This window comes from Lepisma saccharinum, chromosome 29 (genome assembly GCF_977018435.1).
Source record: "Lepisma saccharinum chromosome 29, izLepSacc3.1, whole genome shotgun sequence".
Taxonomy (NCBI): Eukaryota; Metazoa; Arthropoda; class Insecta; order Zygentoma; family Lepismatidae; genus Lepisma; species Lepisma saccharinum.
This window is the reverse complement of record NC_139257.1, coordinates 41,016,498-41,039,815: the sequence shown is the minus strand read 5'-3', so window position 1 is coordinate 41,039,815 and position 23,318 is coordinate 41,016,498. Positions and strand designations below refer to the sequence as shown.

Sequence of the window (23,318 nt, the reverse complement as noted above, 5' to 3'; positions counted from 1 at the left end):
TTTTCTGCCACTTTTTGCTAATTGCAACAATGAGAATGATCGACAAGAAACAAATTTCAGGCTGTGTCTCAAACCGGTGAGTCGTTAAATGAGTAAGTTATACCATCGAGATGTCTAAAATATCACAAAAAAATATTGCTTCAAATTGAGCATTATATACATGACTCGCGTACTTTCGACGTGGCCTTTGGCCACGTCTTGTACGCTCGCATGCGTGACCTTCGGCCACGTTGTGATCGCAGTCATGGTTATAGATGGGGTTCCTCAATGATCTTAATGATTTTGAAAATGTCTGCATGTTGTATTGGATGATGGGGAACATGTGTACAAGTTCGCTAATTTGAAAAGTTTGGAAAGTAACTTTATGTGTATATGGGCTCAAATAAGGTACAAATATTCAAACTATTATTGTCTATTTTCTTAATAATGAACTGAGTAAGTAATAACCGTTTCAAGATAAGTAGTTGGATGTTGTGCATAAACGAATTGAATAACTAACTAACTCCCTAGCCTTCTTAAACCCGAAGGTTCATGGCTGCAGCAACACAGGTCTTCCATCTTTCCCTATCTTGAGCAAGTTCTATATACTCTTTTCCATCCCTACCGATTTCCCTTAGGTCCATCTCAACGTTGTCCCTCCATCTTCGAAAATGCAATATTTACGTATTTTGTTATTTTCACATTTTTTAATTTAATTGGATAATAACTGTTTTCCGTCATTCCCCTCAAATCCCTACCTTGCCTCTGTAATAAATTCTGATTCTCGTATTTTGAAATTCGAAAAGTCTAGCATAATTCCCTTACAGTAGTTTTATGGGTGAAAATAAACTTTCTTTAAGTTCCCTAGCAACGTCCGTTTCCATGGACAACAACAGGCACGGCAAGCTCTAAGGAATTGCATGTCATTATACCCCCTAAACATTTAGTTAAAACAAGCACGATGTAGATATTTACGCATTGAGTATAACGTAATTGTATCTGGGCTGAAACTCCTTATTATGTAGATGTCAGCCTTGTTTGAGGCACCTTTTCAAAGTCATGAGTTCATTCATCTGTGTGCTATTGATCTGTGAGAAATATAATGTAGCTGGACAATTAAGAATTGAAGGAAACAATGTGTGCAAAAGAAATGTCCGTGGCAACGGTTGCTAAGGACGTGAGAAAAGGGCATTTTCACCCTTAAGGAAGGGCCGATTGAGAGATTTTTGAATTTTCTCGCCCTTTTGGGACGATTTCATGGGGGGTCGTAATCGGGCGTTTTTCGCCTCCGGGGCTTCCTTCATGGAGAACATTTATGTCAGTGAGTGAGTGAGTGGTGGGATTGGGGCTATATATATATTGGATGTGAAACTTCTCCAACCTTCCGGCACTCGAACTGTTGTAAAAAGTATAACAATGTATAATTTTTAAAAGTAAAATGAAAACCTTGGTCACCAACAATGGATTCCACCAACGTATTCGTTTGTTGGTCCTTCCTCATAGTTACCGCTAAATATGTGGTTGTATTAGTCACTCGTTTAGTTGCAACAGAAGAATGAAGTAGTGAATGTGTCTCTGTTGTACTTTTTACAACGCGTGAGTACTCTAGTGTTCTTTTTTTAGAGTTTTTAGAGGGTAACAGTTTCATACATCGGACACACATTTCTTCAATTTTACACAAGAAACTGTACTTACGGAAATGAGTTTCTCCAAGGTTTACAACGTTCATCGACGTATTTTATTTCATCGTGGAATATATTTGACCGGAAAGTCATGTATTTTTCAAGAGAAATATCTCACCGACGAACAAATGCCATTGCTTTCATTTGCTTGCCTTACGATAACCGGATGCTGCGTACGTTTGATGACGTAAGCCCCTGTCAGTGTTTCAACACCCCTTATTTTTTACTATGCTTGCCTAACGTAACCAAACCTAACATAACCTTATCGGAAATGGTTCGTGGGGCTATCCGTCAGCTACCCGTGCATAATGTATAATTTCCACCGGTGACGAACACGATGGTAGGTATTTTTCGGTGCAGAAGGTTGAAACACTGTATACCCACAACATGAGTCAAGATGTGCCCGCCATATTGAGTGTTCCGGAAGCGAAGAAAGGAATAAAAAAAGCACTCAGAATATATCAACTGTACTTTCACCAAGGTAAAGCCACCTGCTGGAATGTTCCAGATCAACTTTCTAATAGTCTGGAGGGAAGTAATGTTTGTGTATATATATCGTCCTGTTTTTGTACCTTGTTACATTTGTGCCTGGTGCAGAGTCTGAAGAAGACCTTTGCTAGAAGGTTGAAACGTTACGTTTAGTTTATGTTTTATAATAAAATACTGCCTTGGTCAGCATATTGAGTTCTTTAGATAATGTAGATGAGTCAAAACGAAAGAAGACTAAGACACTGCTAGCAAAACATAATATTTATCTTGGTACACATGTAAAACTAGTATGGAAAATTAGCAGTTACATATTTTGGAAAAGAAATTATAATTGTTATAAACTCCTACAGATAAGCTTTAAAACAATAACTTTTAAGCAATGCGAGTTGCAATTCTCATCATGAAATTTGAGCATTACCGTAGACTTTCGAATGAAATATAGGAAAGCTGCTGTGAAATTACAAATAGCTATTTAAAAAAAAAAATCACATATTTGACGGTATCATGATTAGCTAAAATGAGGGCTGGGCTTAATTCTTAGAAGCAAGAAAAGGAATTTCTAAAACTAAGATGTAGAGAAAAGTAATTGTTTACTTTACTTCGCTTTTCTGCCACTTTTGACTAATCGCGAAGATGATGATGAGTATGACATGATGAAACTGATGAAGGGACATTGACAAGGAATATCCATGCCCTGGCTGAGATTCGAACCCTGGACCTCTTGCGTTGTAGGACGCTGTGCTAACCACTCTGCCACGGAGTTCGGGGAGATGAAAAGTAAGGAATTTCAATAATTCAAATTTGCAAAAGATTGATTCGTTGATTTGTTGTTTTAAGTCCACTTTATGTACAAGGAGGCTAATCGGGACTGGACCTACAGTTTAAAGTGGGATCCGAACCAAATTTGCCAAATAATTTATACAATGTAATTTTTCCATGTTTTTGAGGGAGTCTTCAGGAGCGACAGAAAAAGGGGGGGTGTTAAGCAGACATAATAATTCGCAGTAAATTAAAATTGGGCTGTATTTTGTAAATGTATTTTCGCTAAGCACTCGGCAGAGTGTATACACAATGCGCTACAAATACAAGGCCTTAGCTTCGTATCCTCGATAAAACACTGTTATATTCGTACTTTTATGTTGCTTTTCTTCGACATTTGGCAAAGGCACTGGAAGAAACAAAAAAATAAATCTTAGATTCGATTCTTGGCTGAAATTTCGTCTTTTATATGCTCTATTAACAAATGTCACTTAGGTTCACTGTTCTCTTCTCTGCGATGGTGACCAATAATTGCGTTCTCTGTGTGTCTCTAGCCCCCTCGGTCTGGGGGAGGGGAGGGGGTAAATTTTCTCTGATTTTAGGCTGGCTGTGAACACCCAAGGATATATTCCACCGGACGCCACTGCCCATGGTCCCCGGTACCTTATTGCAGAGTAATATAATGTTGATGTGTTATGCTTGTATTATGTCCTTTGGACCGTGATAGATGGGTTCTGTCAGGAGCCTATATTCTAGGCTAGCTAGGCTATCTGAGAAGCCTGGAGTCTAGAAAGTCAAATACAGGAGAGAAATCGATCAGAAATTGTAAATAATATTATTCATATCAGAGAGATGATGATGCTAATTCTGGAGTTGGCAACCTGATTTCTTATGAGTTGGCAACCTGATTTCCTATGAGTTGGCAACCTGATTTCCTATGAGTTGGCAACCTGATTTCTTATGAGTTGGCAACCTGATTTCTTATGAGTTGGCAACCTGATTTCCTATGAGTTGGCAACCTGATTTCCTATGAGTTGGCAACCTGATTTCCTATGAGTTGGCAACCTGATTTCTTATGAGTTGGCAACCTGATTTCTTATGAGTTGGCAACCTGATTTCTTATGAGTTGGCAACCTGATTTCTTATGAGTTGGCAACCTGATTTCTTATGATTTGGCAACCTGATTACTTATGAGTTTGCAACCTGATTTCCTATGAGTTGGCAACCTGATTTCTTATGAGTTTGCAACCTGATTTCCTATGAGTTGGCAACCTGATTTCTTATGAGTTGGCAAACTGATTTCTTATGAGTTGGCAACCTGATTTCTTAGGGGTTGGTAAATTTATTTATATTCATAGCCTAGGACTACGTGACATAGTGAGATAGCCCAGTCTTGGACTGAGTATACGCCACTGGTTCTGATAGATTACAAAGAAAAATTAATCAACTACTCAGCACCTTCTGTACTATCATGAATACCAATACCAACAATACAGACAATTACATTAGTAAAGAAACAAACCAAGGGCAAAACTCCTGCTTGTTTGTTAAATAACTGTACTGTACGTACAGTACAGTACACTGTGTACTCTTCAATAAGTACTCTTTCTTTAAAGCAGCTGTTCAAAATGTCGACCGCCATGATCACGACAAACTGTTCAGAGACGCAGCATGGACTGTCGCACACGCTCTAGTATCCGAGGACATTGACGCACATCTTCAGCGACTCCGATAATCCTAGCAACCAGATCCATGGGAGTGTCGACTGGAGTGTCGTACGCTAAGCTCTTCACATGACCCCACAAGAAGACATACACAAAGGTAGTAGAGTTTGAATGAAGAAGGAAACTAATACAATTAACTGTAACAAGGTGCCGGGACCATAGGCGTAACTTGGCGGCACTTGCCTCCCCAAAATTTTCAGGTTTGTTAAAATTTATAAGTTAAGGATACGTTTGATAACAACCTAAGACCTGAGGAGCTAAGTAATAAATAATAATATTTATGATTTTAAAAATGTAACAGTCATTTAGCAAATAATCCTGGCCACTATTTTTATGGGATGAAAAATTTTTCGACTCTGCCCCCCAAACGTTTCGCCTCAAGTTCGTACCTAACCCCCCTAAATTTAAGTCCCAAGTTACGCCCATGACCGGGACCATGGGTTTCTCATACCAGAACACTCAGCCAACATCTCTGAACAACCTGTGAAAGTTTGTCGGTAGAGTTCGGTTCCACCCTGTATATACGGTATATTATATACACACGCACATATACTGTGTGTGTGTGTGTGTGTGTATGGAAAGATTCTGTTTATGACTGTTGATTCACACTTTGTCACTTCTTAGCTCTTTCTGATATCACATACCAGCATATCATCTTTTCATATTGCAACTCTTTTCAAAGATTTTCTTTTTCCCTTCCCTAGGTAGAATGGAGGATGTAAGGTTTGAGAACTTTTATGAAATTCACATGTTTTCTTCTATTTTTTGTCAGGTTGAAAATTAATGAAGTGTTAGAGAAGAGAGTGGCCGACGGGGCCGCGATTCGGTACCTCTGTCGGAAAGGCCTCACTGCTTTGGTCGAGTGTGGCTTCACCGCTCTTCCCCATCCACCTTATTCCCCTGACTTGCCCCTGTCACATTTTCATCTTTTCCCTGCCATGAAGAATTCACTGCGTGGACGTCACTTCCACACGGACGAAGGCGGTCATTCAGAGGTGTGAGACTCGGGACAAATCATTCTACGAGATGACTGTAAACAACTTGCAGCACAGAATGCATAAGTGCATTGATCTGGGGGACGATTATAGAGATTATGTGATTATGAAGAAAATCATTACTAGAGCCCGGAAGTTCATGCATTTATTTTCGTTAAAATAGGCAGGCAAAAAGGCATTTATAATGTGGAAAATAGGCACTAAAAATGAAAAAAAAGGCAAAATAATCCGAAAAAAGGCACATTTGGAAGTCGCTTACTTTTATCTATAATTTCTGGCAAAATGTTAAAACCTACATTGGGAAGAGCATTTCAATTTTCACCAAATTCACGCACGTAACCATGTAACTTACCACTTAATGGCACACTAAATTTCGGCATGATGACAACTACACGATCCTTTCCCTCCAAAGTGCAGAACTAAACTAAAGATAGAGAACTTGATTTTGGAATCCATGCAAAGGTCCTTGGTTGGGCATTAGTGCTGTTTCTTGTCAATAACGTCCTGACACGGATGCTGGACGAGTTGATGTAATTGTGCAGATGTTCTGCAATAGGTTTTCAGCAGTCAATCATGCACAAGGAAATGTTAACCGAAAGGTAATATCCTAACTCAGCATGAAATACTTTTTTCTCACACTTTTCTCCTTCAGCAATGTTGAAACATGCGTGAGTTCAATATTACTTAAATAAGGCAAAAATTATCACATAATAAATAAATGCCAACAACGTTTTTTGGGAGAAAAATAATTTATATACACACTTTTTTTTTAAATAAAATGGTCCAATTTCATTGAAAAAGGTAAAAAAAGGCATTATAATTAAAAATAGGCAGTGGGGTCCCAAATAGGCAAAATGAAAAAGCTTCTAAAACATTCGAAACAACATAAAAAACGTATATCCGGAGAAAAAAAATTTCAATATATCCAGTAGATAAAAAGAGGCATTTTGCCAAACTTCCGGGCTCTAATCATAACGAGAAACCCCTTCCCTGTGAGGCTCAAAACTTTTCACGCTCCCCTCTTATATCATTGATACACGTATTCTACCCGACCATTTCGATCTTTGATTTGAAGAGTTCTATGGATACATACAGCTATTCACGAGTGTCATATGACCTTTTGTCTACAATTTCATTTCCCTTTCAGAATGGTGAAACTTCAGAAGAGAATCCAGAGAGAAGTGGACCTGTTAAGCTTTTTCACCACAAACGAATGGGACTTCAGAAGTGAGAATGTTACGAGGCTGAGTAGGATGCTGAGGCCGAGTGACAAAGAATTGTTCGACTTTGATCTTTCCCGCCTAGACTGGAAGGTATACTTCGATATCTACATGGGAGGCGTCCTCAAGTACATACTGAAAGAAACGGACAAAGACAGAATTGAAGCTACGAGGCGCATCAGGAGGTAGGTAGTAGTTCTATGGCCGTGTCCGAAAGGTTTGAAGCGAACATACTCCGAAAATGATCCCAAAAATTTACGATCAGTAAATAAAACTGAGGACACGTTGTTTTCCCCGCGCTTTAAACACTTGTTTTTCACCATAGAAATCACATAGCATTTGCAAATGTTCTTACACATGCATTTCAACACATTAGAAGAACTTCAACCAACAACTTGCTGGCCTATAACGTATATTTAATCTGTGTTGCTGGTTTTCTACCTCCGTGATTTCAAACAAATGAACAACGAGTGCAGAAGTCACATGATCAAGCCTGCAACTATCCGTGCTCCTAGCTGTGGTCTCGATCGCTCGTGTACTTGGTGCTTTCGAACTGCTCTAGGTGACGTCACTTCCGGCAAGACTGTACTTCAAGTCTGCACTTTGTACAGTCAACGGCAAAGATAATGGTACGTAAATTGCCCTCCGCTATTTTCATTACTTTTTTATTCTACATCCTGTGTTGTTTTAAGGAATGAAAGTATGTTGGTTCGAAGCAGGCATTGTTCTCTGCTTATTGTTGTCATTATTTCAATTCATTGTCATCACATTGTGTAATACAGACCGAATGAAAATGGTGGTGGACAATTCGCCTACTGTTTCTTTCGCCGTTGGGTGTACCTTTCGGGCACAGGCTATGATTGAGTACATATTTAAAGATGTAGGGTTTGTTTATAACACCATTAAGCCTTGTTTCCATGATATGAAAAACTCAATATGCTGACCAAGGCAGAAATATATTTTATTATAAAACATAAACTAAACGTAACGTTTCAACCTTCTAGCAAGGTCTTCTTCAGACTCTGCACGAAGCACAAATGTAACAAGGTACAAAACAGGACGATATATATATACACAAACATTTTAGGTGAAAGTACAGTTGACAAGGAAAACCACCTGCTAGAATGTTCTAGAACAACTTTCTAATAGTCTGGAGGGGAGTAATGTTTGTGTATATATATCGTCCTGTTTTGTACCTTGTTACATTTGTACTTGGTGCAGAGTCTGAAGAAGACCTTGCTAGAAGGTTGAAACGTTACGTTTAGTTTATGTTTTATAATAAAATAAATTTCTGCCTTGGTCAGCATATTTAGTTTTCAGGGTTTGTTTGCATATTCTGATGCGTCTTCTCGGTCTTCTGTACAGATTCACTTCAATCCAAAACCAATCATTCAATAGCATATTTTTCAAATCCCTTATCTCTTCTATTGTTGAATACTGCTCCCCTCAAGGCTTCGAAGACTAATCTCTCCCGGATTGATTCTGTCCTCAAATTCTTCCTCGTCATGGAATATCTTCTCCGAATCACATACATAAAACAATAATTATGTCTGTATTGAATACCCAACCATCATACACTCGTCACGAATTAGCAGACATTAAATTTTGCATGAAATAGTCAATGGTAAAATTCAATCCGAATTTCTGATCAATCAATTTCATCTACGTGTCCCCACACGGCCAACCCGCAGCTCTTTCACCACAAGGCCCTCCCTCTTTTCTACAGGCTTTCTCGCTCATACAATAACCTGCCTACAGTTTCCGACAATATGTGTAACTATTAATATGTTCTATGTCATCTTGTACTCTATTGTTTTGTTATTATTGTTGTTTGTTTTGCTGCTGTTACTGTTTTAGTATAAAATGGTCATTCAGTAGATACTGTATCTGAAACTTTAGATAAAATAGATAAATAAATATACAGGGTGACTGGTAATTAGATGTATTCCCTGAAAGGGGTTAAAGTAGAGACAATTTGCAATAAATTTGACCATATGATACCCCGTCCGAAAATTAGTAGTTTTCGAGATAATCGAGTTTCAATTGTTTTTTTAAAAAATGACAATTTTCCACATAAAAAGATGAATTGAGAAAAAACTGCTCATTGTATGGAACTTATTTCAGCGTTTTCTGATAGCTAACAAATAAGTGGTTCATTGAAAAAAAAGTTTTTCCCAAATAACAATCACATGTAAGTAACGGGTGGATCTAAACTTACAAGTGATGATAAAAAAATGCACTCTTAGTTTACTTGGCAACGTATTAATAACAAAAATGGTATGACACGAAGCGTACAAATTACGTAAATTACTTCCTTGTGACATCTGCTATCCAGCAAGGTACAAATGTTGCTAACATTCACATTTGTGTACAAGAAATAATACTTCATTCATCTTCATGTGAATGGAATCAATGAACAATACAATTAAAGAACATTACATGTCTTGCTCAAAGTGGGCACCTCTGTTACGAATGCAGGCACGCAGGTATTTACGGACATTTGTTCTCTTAACTCGTGATGTGATGGTGTCCTTGATGTGTTGACCAGCTGTTAAGATCCTCTCCCTGAGCTCTTCTTGCGAGTTTACCGGTGTCTTGTCATGTGGCTCCAAATGTAAAAGTCGCAAGGCGTCAAATCGATAGGGGGATCGAGCTGGGCAGTCATCATGATGATAAATCATGTCACGTCTTATAGCTAGAGGCACATCCTCCAACAACATTGCCATCCCGTTCCTCAAAAAATGTTCATAAGTGATGCCATTTAAGATTTGGGGCAGGAAAAATGGCTCGATGAAATTATTGTTGATGACGCCCATCCATACTTCTGCTTGGGCGTGCGACAGTGGCTGGATGAAAATTACCGAAAGAAATGGATTGGCCGAGGCGGTCCGATTTCCTGGCCGGGTCGATCCCCCGATTTGAAGCCTTGCGACTTTTACATTTGGAGCCACATGACAAGACACCGGTAAACTCGCAAGAAGAGCTCAGGGAGAGGATCTTAACAGCTGGTCAACACACCAAGAACACCATCACATCACGAGTTAAGAGAACAAATGTCCGTAAATACCTGCGTGCCTGCATTCGTAACAGAGGTGCCCACTTTGAGCAAGACATGTAATGTTCTTTAATTGTATTGTTCATTGATTCCATTCACATGAAGATGAATGAAGTATTATTTCTTGTACACAAATGTGAATGTTAGCAACATTTGTACCTTGCTGGATAGCAGATGTCACAAGGAAGTAATTTACGTAATTTATACGATTCGTGTCATACCATTTTTGTTATTGATACGTTGCCAAGTAAACTAAGAGTGCATTTTTTTATCATCACTTGTAAGTTTAGACCCACCCGTTACTTACATGTGATTGTTATTTGGGAAAAACTTTTTTTTCAACGAACCACTTATTTGTTAGCTATCAGAAAACGCTGAAATAAGTTCCATACAATGAGCAGTTTTTTCTCAATTCATCTTTTTATGTGGAAAATTGTCATTTTTAGAAAAAACAATAGAAACTCGATTATCTCGAAAACTACTAATTTTCGGACGGGGTATCATATGGTCAAATTTATTGCAAATTGTCTCTACTTTAACCCCTTTCAGGGAATACATCTAATTACCAGTCACCCTGTATAATTACAATTAATGAACATTGATTGCATAAGAAAATTTCCAGCAGAAAGTGATTGTAGAAGTAACTTTCAGTTTCTTTTAAAGTACTGAGTTACTTTTTGAAATGTTACTTTCCGAACAATGGTAGGAACAATAAAATGTTGTCTCCCAAAGCACACGTTTCACATCCTGATTTTATTAAATTGAATGTAATGGTCTCTTCACCCGCCAAGATGCATTATACTACTTTATTTTTAAAGGAACTGCTCATTTCTTTATTATTCAGTTAAATATAATACTAAGAATATTAAAAAAAATATTAAAAATAATGGCCGTCTTCTTTTTTACAGGCTATATTGGCTGCTTGTGGCTTCGAAGCTTCTGATGACGACAGCAATGTACTTTCTGCTGAGGAAAAGATTCCCGTATATAAGAAAGGTCATTGGGATATGATCTGCCTAGGAATGAAACTTTTCTAACGAGTTCCTATTTCATTCAGTGATCAAAATTGTTGTCTATATCGTTATTTAATCGTTAACGTAAATCGTTTTAAATATGTAAAGTTTTTTGGTACTAGTAATTACAGTTTCTCAAGACTGTTTTCATGAATGGTCTAACAGTTGCTCCATTAAAGATCTAATGTGTTTGTTGTGTCAAGAACAGCGTCGATTTAACATTGCTTATCAGTTGCAACCTAATATGTTCGGAAACAGTACACTGCATTTTGAAGTCAAAATCATAAGACTTTTGATGTGAAGAAAAATTTCAAGGGTCCTTAAAAGACAGGATGATCAAAAAGCACCCTTCTTATAATCTACTGCAATGCCTCGGTCAGAGAATATAAACGCACTTCGTCAATTTTTTGTTCTCTTTACAGATTACGAGGTCGTTGGTGCATCATTCTTTGTCCATAATAATTGTAGATTTGTATTATCTAAACGTTGCTCCTAATGTACATTTGTTTCTTATTTCCTGATAATATCAGGACATCAATCCCTAACCTACATTCTAACATCCTTCCAATCCCATGTCAGATTATAATACGTGGGATAAGTCATATGTCATGGCAACCATTTTTTTTTCTCGCAAACAGGGGACACAGGGTCATTCCATGTCACCAACCAACCCCTATTTTGATGGAAATTCGGTATACTTATAGAAATGTTAATGCTGATTACAAAAATGATAACTTTTTTGAGATTGGTCAAGGGGTTCAGAAGTTACGCGCTTTTTAAAATTTCCGTATACGCCACTTCCGGCTCCACTTTGAATGACACGCATTAGGTTATAAATGATCGTATCTTCCCTCAGGGTTGACGCAGAACCTTCAAGTTTGTTTTCTTTTGTTCAGAAGAATGTAAGCTTTCATTTAAACAAGGTTTCAGATGAGTGTATCAATAATCATGTATTTTTATGTATAGTTTCATGTATTTTTTTTAGAAAAATAAATGACTAACTTCAAGAGCAAATTTCGTGCAATGCCCCCCCTTCAATTTCTCCCCAATTTTATATGTAGGTAGCTCATAGTGTGTACTAATGCCTGATGGAAAAATTGGGATGGGCGGTTCAGAGACAGGCTGATAAAAAAATCATTTGCATCAAATGACATAAAAAGTTAATCTTATTAAAAATGCTTATGTATTTAGCAGAAAGCCTGAAGTACAATATGTTTTAAGTTATAATAATCAAAATTTCTATTCACCATGTGTGAAGGTAAGCATAGGCGTAACCTGGCGGGACAGAGGGAACCATTTGCCTCGTCCAAAATTTATACATGAATTAAAATTTACAAGTTAAATATACGTAGCCTATTTTGTGAACCTCCTGGCAGTTGAGGAACAAACAAATAAAGAGTAATAATTGTGAATTTTCAAATGTATTTAGCAAAAAATCATGGACACTATTTTAATGGGATTGAACACTTTGTGATTCTCTCAACCAAAGATAGTTCCCAATTTACGCCCATGAAGGTAGTACCTAATAATATTGTACTCTATGGATTGCCAAAATTTCATGTACTATAAATTGTGACGTTCACATTTTAGATGGTTATTTTGAACATTTCGAATACACTGGAGTATTTTGACTTCACTAATTACATATGTCCTTCAATTTGTGCTGTTAATGTACACTGGACACACAATATTGTTTGGCCAATAGTAGGAAGGTGATGGACCAAGTAGATTAAATAATTTTATTGCTGCATCTTTTTTCACGTGGATTTCTGAAACAATTCTATAAACAAGTTTGAGTCGCACACGGATGCTACTACATAAGTGTTTAGAGTTGAAATTCGGAAATTCACTTCTTCACAACTGTCAAACCATACAGTTATACAAAACATATTTCATCAGCACCTACTAAATTTGCACTGACTGTTAAACAACTAGTGTTTTGAAGCAACTAGTTACAAGTAATAGTTACTTTTTATTTAGAAATTCTAACTGGAACTAGCTACTTTTAGAAGTAAATAACTGTAACGTTTACAATTGTAACTGTGTTACTTTTTGCAATAGAAAAAGAGCTAAATTTAACAACTCTGTTCTTAACTATAAAAAAATGTGCGTTCTCTGGATGCTACGCGAGAGGATTTTCTTGGAATTGCTGACAAGGAAGCTAAATTTAGAACATCAACGCTTTACTGCAATTTATTTATAATTGTATATGAAAACTTCAGTGTTTTTAGTGGACTGCTGCGTTCATTTGGAATGTGGTTTTCGAGCTACAGAAAAGTCATTGCCGAGGGAGTGGATCTTTGGGTCTTGTTGAACTTGAAATGGAGGAGAAAGAAATAGGTGGAATCAATGACATCACATTCAAAATACCATGGTCAGCATCCAAATTATTTCTTAATTAAAATCGTTCAATCAAAGCTGACTCTGTATTCCATTATTTATTTGCAGTAATAATGCAAATCTTTGAAGACACATTATGTAGGCCTACCTGAAACATAAGTAAAGCACGCAAGTCTTCATGATCATTGATTGTGTGTAATTCTTACACAAATTAATTATCATTATCTGTAAGTTACTTTTTCATTAACTGTAAAGTAACTTACAGTTACTTTCAAAGTACCAGTAACTGAGTTGCATTTTAAGTTACTTGGTTACTTGTAAAAAGTAACTTACCGAACACTGTAAATAACCTGTAAGTAAATACCTTGACACATTGTCATTTCACTTTACGTGATTAATAAGAAATTTATGCCTTAAATACTATCTCTATGGAATTGGTACATCATTGCCGCACTTGTTACATGGTACTGTAGAAGTCTATACAAGTATTTTAACTGTTCCAACCACCCAGTAGAGAGGCAGCACTTTGTTCCTACGCGTCAGCAAAAATTTGATGCGACTGGTGTTATGTTACATCCGGTCGTAGCGGGCCACGAGTGGTTTTATTGTTGAGTCAGCAGAACGTGTCTGATCACGTTGAAGACATCGGAAGCGGTGGGGGGAGGGGGTCAATGGATTTGTCACGTTGTTTCTTGATGTATGCTAACCTAACACGTGCATATGTTTGTGTGTGTGTGTGTGTGTGTGTGGAGGAAATGCGCGCGCAACCATTGCGTATGATGGAAAGACATGAAGAAATGATTTAAAGATGGCGCCGAAGGTGCTGTACCCCCCGAAAGCTTAGCGGTTAAGGTTATTGCTCTGTAAAACAAGAGGCGTCGAGGGTTCGATTCCTGGTAGAGTCAATATTGATTGATTGATAGATTGAGTTAGTTTTTTTTAAGTCCGTTTTATGCACGGCAAAACTAATCAGGATTGGAGCTACAGTTGAAAAGTGGTGATTCGGACCACTATGTGCCTCCACCGAGTATCGAACCTGGGACCCTTTGATTACAAGGCGACGATGTCAATATTGAATGGTCTCGATTAGCCTGTGTGTAAATAAAGGCAACAAAATGGTTGAGTTCGAAAATCGAGTTGGGTTAGTGGTTAATGTTGTCACCTGGCAATGAAGAGGTCGCGGGTTCGATTCTCTAGGTAGTTAAATTAGGCCAATTGTTTAGTCCCGCCATTATAGGTCCCCGATTAGTCCATCTGTGCATAAATAGTGTTTGAATAAAATCAATATGGCGGCCTTGGGTTAGTGGTTATTGTTGTCGCCTGGTAATGAAGAGGTCGCGGGTTCGATTTTCTAGGTAGTGAAATGAGGCCAATTGTTTTGTCCAGCCATTATAGGTCCCGATTAGTCCATCTGTGCATAAATAGTATTTCAATAAAATCAAAATGGCGGCCGCGTTTTGTGTTTAGCGGCGGCGACGACGGCGGCGACCGGGGCGCGGGGCGGGGCGGGGCGGCGCGGGGGGTGTTTTTTTATTCCGCGAGATGTTTTAACCAAGTGGTTGAGGGTTCGACTCCCAATGTTGGTGAAAATGGGATATTCAATTGTATTTGTTTAAAAGTTCCGATTAGCTTTTTGTGCACAAAGAGAAAATGAACTAATTGGAAATAGGATGTTTATGCTGTAATGAAAAGGTCCCCGGGTTTGATTCACAATGTCAAATTGGCTGATAATGATGTTGTTTTTAAAATAAAATAAAAAGAAGTGTGAATAAATCAGAATCTGTTGTTTTGCCGTGTGGGTCCCCAGTAACGATTATCTTAAATGCATAAAGAGTAGGTAAAATAAGCAAGATGGCCGTCACTATTGTTTTGTGATCAAAGAGGAGTCACAGGTTCGATTCAATCAAAGGAGGCAACATTCTATGTTTCAATTCCATGTAAAAGTCTAAAGTTATGTTTCGATTAACCTCAATGCATAAAGAGGAATTAAACAAAAACAAGCAAAATGGCGACAGATGTGATAAAAGAAAAATTGAATTAGTTTTTTTATAGTGACAAGAAAAAATAGCGAATCACTGTTAGAAATAGAATGAAAATAAAGATACTTGCCTTTGCGTGTCCAGCGCTGTGCAGAAAAGCTCTCATGCTTTATCTCCGACAAGTCCACAATACACAATTTTTTTTATTGTATAGTTAATTATTAATGTTGTTATTAACACAGATTCTTACCAGTGTGAAGAAAAGCTCTCATGCTTTATCTCCGACAAGTCCACAATACACACTTTTTCATTATATAGTTAATTATTATTGTTGTTATTAACACCGATTTTTACCAGTGTGAAGAAAAGCTCTCATGCTTTATCTTCGACAAGTCCACAATACACATTTTTTCATTATATAGTTAATTATTAATGTTGTTATTAACGATTGTTACCAGTAAAAATATAAACCATGAGGATTTTTAAAGGGGTGATAAATGAAAAAAAAAGCCAAGACATATATTTTATCCCTGTTTATTACCAATACTTACAAAATTCAAAAGAGCCGCACACACACACATACGTATGTAAAATGTTTATATTGTGTCACCAGTTTATCAGCATGTTATTTAACAAGTTTTTATTCTTCAAGTTTGTTCACTCACCCACATAAGGAATTGTGTCACTATCATATCCATTTTCTGCTGCAACCACTGAATTAAAATGTTTCACTATTTTTTCCACAAGCATGTTCTCGCAAAAAAGAAACACTTCTTTGGAAAGTCTTTTTCCGTCGATGTTTTGTATAGACAAAGGCTCAGGTTTTGTACATCCATGTAGATGGGAAAGCACAAACTTCTCCTTATTACATGCATGGACAGGGGAAATATCTGTGCAACCGAAACATTGTTCGCGAAGGTCGAGAATGCAAGATTCCACACAGTTTCCAAAATATGATTTCAGATACGGCGACACTGTTTCACACATAACTTTCGCATGCTCGATGCACACAAATATCTTCATAAAGTTCCGCCACGAACTTTCTGCGATGAACACTATCTCCAGGGAACCGTAAGCTGGTTTTTTCCTTATAATGATCTGACGACGATTGTACAGTGTGGTTATCAGCAATTCATGTTGCTCACTTAGTGGGTAGGAAACACGAGGCTGCTCACCTGGAATAGCGATGTAATTGTCGATTACTGGAAACAATTCCTGAAGAGCGTGCCACTCCTGCAACTGTAGTTCAACACCGGCCGCCCCGCTTCTGTGTAGCCTGACCACAGGTTGGAAATCCAGATGAGAGGAAAGTCCGATTGAGATAACCTTTGTTTTCGAAGCATTCAAATAGTAGACGTGATCAAATAATATCGACTGGCGTATAAGACTAGTTACTTGTTTTTGTTCTTCAGGTAAATGCTGATCGCTCTCTTTCTGAAGAACCCCCTTGAAATTAGTGTACGGTTGAAATCTTTTTTTCAGCGGCATCGAAATAGAGGATTCCATGACTAAGAACTGCGAGATACTGCATGTCGCAGCGTGCAGATATACATTTGAAGAAATGCGTGGGTGTGTTTTTGAGACGCATGCGCGCGTAGCAAACCAAGCATGTGCTGGACAAAAAAGGTGGAGGGGGGCGGGGCGTTACAAAGATCAATGGTGAGAGAAAAATCAGCAGAATATCATAAACGTCATATTGAGGAAATATTGGATAACAAATATTAATTAATTTAATTAAAGCATCAACCGCATTGTCGATCTGAAATTAGGTTTATAGACAGGGGGCAAAATGGAAAATATCGACGATGTTCTAGTATTGGATTGTTTCTGTATTTCCATCGGTATAATCCTCCACCACATTTGAGGCATACTGTTTTATCCTCTTTTTGAATGTAAAATAATCCTGCTTCGGACAGAGCTTCTACAAACGGGAATTCTTTTGATTGCCATTTTCTGAAAGAGGACAATCTAGCATTGAAAGATCCCATCTCTGGATATTGCGTCATTGTTCTGTAAAGACACAAAACAAGATAAAGATTATAAGTAAGCTGTTATAAACTGTAACGCTACAAAATTATTAATATACTATTAGGACTATATGTAACTTGTATAAAATTTCAAACAGTATTTACTGTCAATATTTTCTAGTATACGTACCGAGTATTATAAATTTAATTTACGAGTCAGCAAATAAGTTGTTATAATATTGTCGTTTTTTATCGGTACTGGGAATAAAATTTGAAATTTATGCATGGGTTTACCAGAGGCTCTATGGAATAAATACAGAAAACAGTAATGCCCACAGTACACAGACCCGTAACTTTGTATCTGATGAGTGTTGTACGTATAGAATTTAGAGTTACTTTCCAAAAATCGCAAATGGTTATGCACATGTGGATGTTTTCCGTAACTATCAAAAAATTCCCCCCGGGAGTTACTGTCTATGTAAATTGCTACCCAGTGCTTCCCGGGGCTATCTGTGGGGTCTGTATTTACAATCAACGCTGCTGGTAGTTCCACATGTACAGGTAATTCATTAGCTGCGAAAACCCCAACATGATGATTGTCAAAGGCTCTATTTGATATTAACCCGTGAAGCAAATTTAAAGTCGACAGCATTGCTGGACACTAAATAGTAATATTGTGCAACTCACCTTGTTATACAATTAATCCAGATGAATATCTCTTTGATTATTAATTTCCATGAGAGTGTCAAATTCAGAGTAGATAACACAAGTCACAGTAGATTCCAAAGCCAATTTGAAGTGGACTTCCAAGCTAACAGCCCCTTGCCGTTGAAGACTGTAGTGGGATATGGCACTTGCAGCTGCGTCTGGTGTTATATCGAAAAAAAGTAATGCGTATCCCTGGGGGTATTCCTCACGCGATATATTGTTTCCTTCATCCATATAGTGTATCCCTGTTCCAGAGAATAATGTGTGATATGCTGTTATGTACTTGTTGTTTTCAAAGTCTGGTTGAAGTGGTTTGCCGGGAATTTGGACTCCATCAACATATAAAGTAAAGAAGTTGTAATTGAAATGTTGAAAATTGAATGGGTTTGTAGACTGAGTGCCGTTGAATGCATCGTTGGTAACAAACCCCACAACTAATCGTTTCGAAAGACGTCCAAGTATCACATTGTCAATTGTTTTTGAAACAATATCTTTTGGAATAGTTACAGCTTTAAGTTGTACTCTTGTTAGAGGGTATTTTGCTGTATGTTTTTGCAGTATGCGATTGTGACTAAGTTTGATGGATGAACTGACCGATACTTTTCTCACATATAGTGTAGCATCCAGAATTTCCACTTTGCCTTCACTGTCATCTACTCCCATCAAGCAGAAAGTGTTTTTCGAAGGAATCAGTTTTATTCGCATTTCCACTCCATTGATCAAAAATTTCTCTTGATTGAAAATATCAGAATGCAAGTAACCAAACATATCAAATGTTTTACTCTGTTTTGTTAGTTGGTTACGTTTTGTAAAGCCTTTGTTGTCTTCCGAAACGTTATCAAAAGCGCCTGCTGTATCCTTGTACCACAATGCACTTTGGAGATGAGATGATTTTGCAGATATGTCATAGTTCAGTGCTTTTTCAAAATAAGACCTGTATGGGTGCATGTGAGATGGAAACGAGATGAGTTTGTTATTTAAGTAGATTTGTACTTCGCTGAACATTGCATTGAGAAAATCATTGACAGGCCCAATTGTTTTATCTGTGGGTAGCAATAACTGACCATTCGCTTTTACAATTCTGGCATCTATATTCAACATTGTATGTGCTAAATCCATATAATCATCACCATGTCCAGGTATTACAAACTCGGTGGGAGCATTATCTGCCAGAGAACTAACAGGTTTGTATCCGATGGTGTGGTGTTCGAAGATGCTTGTCTGAGTAGGTTTTACCGAGAAAATATCCAATTCACTTTTAAAACACTCACATGATTTCTCCCTAATTAGCGCCATATCTAATCAAAAATATCTGATGTTATTTGAATTTTTTTACGGTTGCGTTTGGTTGTTTTCTTGGTGTTTGTATTGGCACTGGATCTCTTCTTTCTCTGAGCGGTCCTTCCAGTTCGCTGTCCCGAAGCAGAGTGATTCCTTTTGAAATGTTTATGCCCCTGATAACCTGAACCAATCATTTCCTTTAGCTTTGTTTCACCTTTTCTTTTAAGATTTGATCTGGCATCCGAAATTCTGGATTGTAGTGACTGTTTTAGGGGTGTTTTGTCTACAACATCACCTAACACATTTACCCCTGTTTTTAACATTTCTTTCCCTACAGCTTTCGCTCCTTTCTTGATAAGAGGCAAACTTGAGCGAAAAAGTCCTCCAAGGAAACTTCCAATGCCATGTCCTTTCTGATAGGCAGCACCGTAATATATGTTACCCACACCAGATCCAGCTTGTTGATGGTACTATTGAAAATATGGGTCATTCATAATCACAGCTTTTCACCACAACATCTAAAATGAAGTTTCAAACACACTAGTCCGAAGGAGAATGGGATGTGTGCACCAGTGCTGTCCCTTAAGTCAATTTCTATTTGTTCGAAATTATGTTTCTGCACTGGGATGTAATGTGGTGAATCGAAAATTTGCACACCATCACTTCCAAAAGTATGTTCCATAGGATTAATGTTTATAATACGTAATAGAGGGGCGATAGCATCCCCCACCATATGTGATTCCACAATATCTGTGTAAATATACATCTGGGAAGGAATCTCTCTCACAACATTTGGAGGCGAGCGTCCAATTTTTACTTCTGATAGATCATCGGTCGGTTTAAAACCTAATATCCGTGCCAGTTGAGGTGACAATTGTACATTTATGTTTCTCTGCTTAGTAGATATATCAACAGTCACATGTTTGTACGCAGGATGATTTCGGAGACTAAAATTTAATGTTTCAGAATATTTATTGATTTCTGCAACAATGCTGTTTATAGATGCGTAATAGCCTTCGGATATTCGAAGTTCGTTCCATTTGACATCATCCATAGATTTATATTGAATATAGTTGTTAAATCTTGTAATGTTTAGTATTGAATAAGGATAATGCACTTCTACCAAAGCCATCTCCCATTTGTTGGTGTCCAACTCCACACGGTTCTGAAGCTTTGTGGTGTAATTAGTTAGAGTATTACTTGGGAAATATTTCATGGAACTGTTACTAGGCAAAGTAAGGTAGAAAGCGTTTGCTTTTCTCATGATGTGTTATGAAGGTTATTTGTACCACTGATGAGAATACCTACAAAAATTTATGCCTCTCTCTCTCTCTGTTTGACTCCAAGAACGATGCGCTAATCCAACTGTCAAATAATCTGGAGTAACCTTTCCAATGAACTAACAACTTTTTACTGGCTCCTTTACCTTTGGTCGCAAGGATTTTATCAATTTCATGCATATCCGGTAAGCGGACCAGTTGCAACTCTTCCGTATAAAATGTTCCATCGATTTTATGTCCTTGTAGATCTTTTAATTCATACACTTGAGGATTTATTTTCAAAATACGTTCCACCACAAATATTTCTCTTGTCCAATTTTCCATGTAACCTTTGTCAAAGCGTTTTTTGGTTTTTGTTATTCTCACTGTATCTCCTATTTTGAATGGCATCTTCAATGACAATAGTGGAGATGAATCAGATTTGAGTTTTTTGTCATACATATTGTGCCATACTTCTCAGGAGTAACATCTGCTGGTGCCATTTTAATACTCGAGTGAATTTTATGATTATAAGCTTTCAAAAGCTTTGGGAGTACATTAACATAGCAGCTTGTTCTTTGCTTAGTAAAATACTTCCACATGCGTTCCTTTAAAGTTCTGTTGAATCTTTCAACAATACTAGCTTTAATATCAGGATTCTTTGTTGTAAAATAAATTACATTTTGTTTTTTAGATATTCCTGCACAATACTGTTGGTAAACTCACGCCCTTTGTCAGTTTGTAATTTCAAAGGTTTTCTTTTGCTTTGTTTGAAAATTTGCTGGAAAGCCTTTTTTATACATCCACCAGTTTTATTTTTTACAGGGACAGCCCAAGCATGCCTACTAAAAATATCGATAACTGTGAGTATATATCTGTACCCTTTGATGTGATTCCGCAAACTCTGCATGTCATTCAAGTCAGCCTGCCATTGGTCATCAATATTATGCACAAAATAAAAGTTTCTCGGAAATCGACGCTTTACAGGTCTATGCAAAGTGTATGCAGTTTGCTTTGTCAACCAATGTTTGATTGTTGACAATGGTATGAATTTTTTACAGCTTTCCATAGTGTTGAAGCTGTAGAATAGGATGCTGGATGAGATAAATTGTACCAGATATTCTCTAATATTTTTTCGCTCATGGTTTGTATCTTGACCAAACTGGAACAGTACGTTTACGTTTGTGCCCTGGAAATGATGATACAAAAGAAATTGGTTCTTTTTCTTCTTCTTCTTCTTCTTCTTCTGCTTCTGTTAATTCTTGTGCCTCCTCTTGGTTAGCTCCGGACAGCGGAATATGGCGTCCGGGGTTGCCAAAAACAATCTGTTGAATAAACTCCTGTCTCCGGGGGTTTCCAATATATTCTTGAGGAATATTAGATAACGCCAGAGCTCTATTGAACAGTTGCCACCCAACAGGATTGCTTGTTTTTCGTGGTCGAATTATATCCGATACTAGATCGACAATATTTGAGCCTTCAATTTTATTATTGTTAATAAAAACTGCCCCATATTTATCCCAATCAATATTACTATTATGTAAAAGACGTTCATACAACAGTTCGGCGTTTCTACGATACATGCTAGGTGTAGCAGCTAGAATTTTTTCTTTCATATCAGTCAACTTCTCAGTAGATTCTGTAATCGGTAGCGACACAGGTTCTCTTTGTTTTCGAGTAATAAACAGAAATTTTTGGAGCACAATGCTGTAACGATTCCATTTTTCATCATCCGAAAGACCTTTGAGATTCAAAATTACTTGCATATCCTGATCCAATTGCGATAAGGATGTAGACGGTGCAGACATAACAGGATGTCTTATGTTCTCCATAAATTCTTGAGGTATTATAACCATTTTTTTGGCATGCTCCATGTTCAGATTTTTTTTCACTTAAATAAACTTGATAACACACCTCCTATTAAAGGGGCTAATAAAGCAGGTAGAAATCCTCCATGTTGCACTAGTATCTGTTTATTCTGCTTTGTAGAGTGTCCTTTGGTAGAGAGATTACGTATCACCTTCTTGTACCGGCTCAATCTTGTTTTCTGAGGTGTTGAAAGAGGAACATTCCCTTTTAGAACATTGTAACAACACTCACAGATTGAATTAACTAAGGAAGAATCAGCAGCTTGTAATATCGCTGTGCGAAGAGCTGGTTTAGCATCCGACAAAACTTGTAGCACTTTAGCGTGTTTCACTCTTGGAGCCATGATGACAGAATAAACGACTAGTGATTATGCTTGCTTTTTTTGTAGGAATATATACATAATTGATATCATCGTCGGGAAATATCCGCGACCGAAAACGTACTTCTTCCGGAGTGTTCTGCTTCAAATCAAAGAGCAAATATCCATGGGGTTCAGCGGTGGCATTGTAATATGCATCTTTTATAAAATTTGGATTCTCCGGGTATACTTGTCTAGATAAATAATTAATTTGGGCTATGTCCCTTGGATTTTTGAAGCATACAATATAATGACTATTTAAAGATATATCTCTATTCCCTTTTTCCCGATGGAATAGATTTTGAGTGATAAAGAAAAGACTCATATCACGATGATGACACCCCTTTTGTGAATAAATCTGTGATTCTTTGATCGCATTCCCTCATCTGATCATCGATAATAATAAGATGAGGTCCAGAATTTGGCACAAATTGGTCAATATTAGGCATTCCTTCCCGAAATTGTACAAAACCAGGGAAATCATTGTATGCAGATTGCCATTCCCCGTAGCACACCAAAATATTGTTGAATTTTACATTTACCATTTGGGGTAAACACTGGAGAAAATGCTTCACAAAATATGTCTTTCCGCATCCTGATGGACCAGCCAATATTGCAGAGAACGGGTGTTTCCACAAGCA

The 23,318-nt window shown here is 37.5% G+C and overlaps 1 protein-coding gene across 1 annotated transcript in view; it reads left to right on the top strand.

Annotated features, from left to right (window-relative positions):
• LOC145981250 (putative fatty acyl-CoA reductase CG5065) overlaps positions 1-11,025 on the top strand; it is a 44,377-nt gene extending 33,352 nt beyond the window's left edge. The window contains exons 8-9 of the mRNA XM_083114401.1: positions 6,776-7,033; positions 10,812-11,025. Coding sequence (XP_082970527.1) covers positions 6,776-7,033; positions 10,812-10,914 — 361 coding nt within the window. The 3' untranslated portion in view covers positions 10,915-11,025. The remainder of the gene's footprint in view (positions 1-6,775; positions 7,034-10,811) is intronic.
• Positions 11,026-23,318: the final 12,293 nt, after the last annotated feature.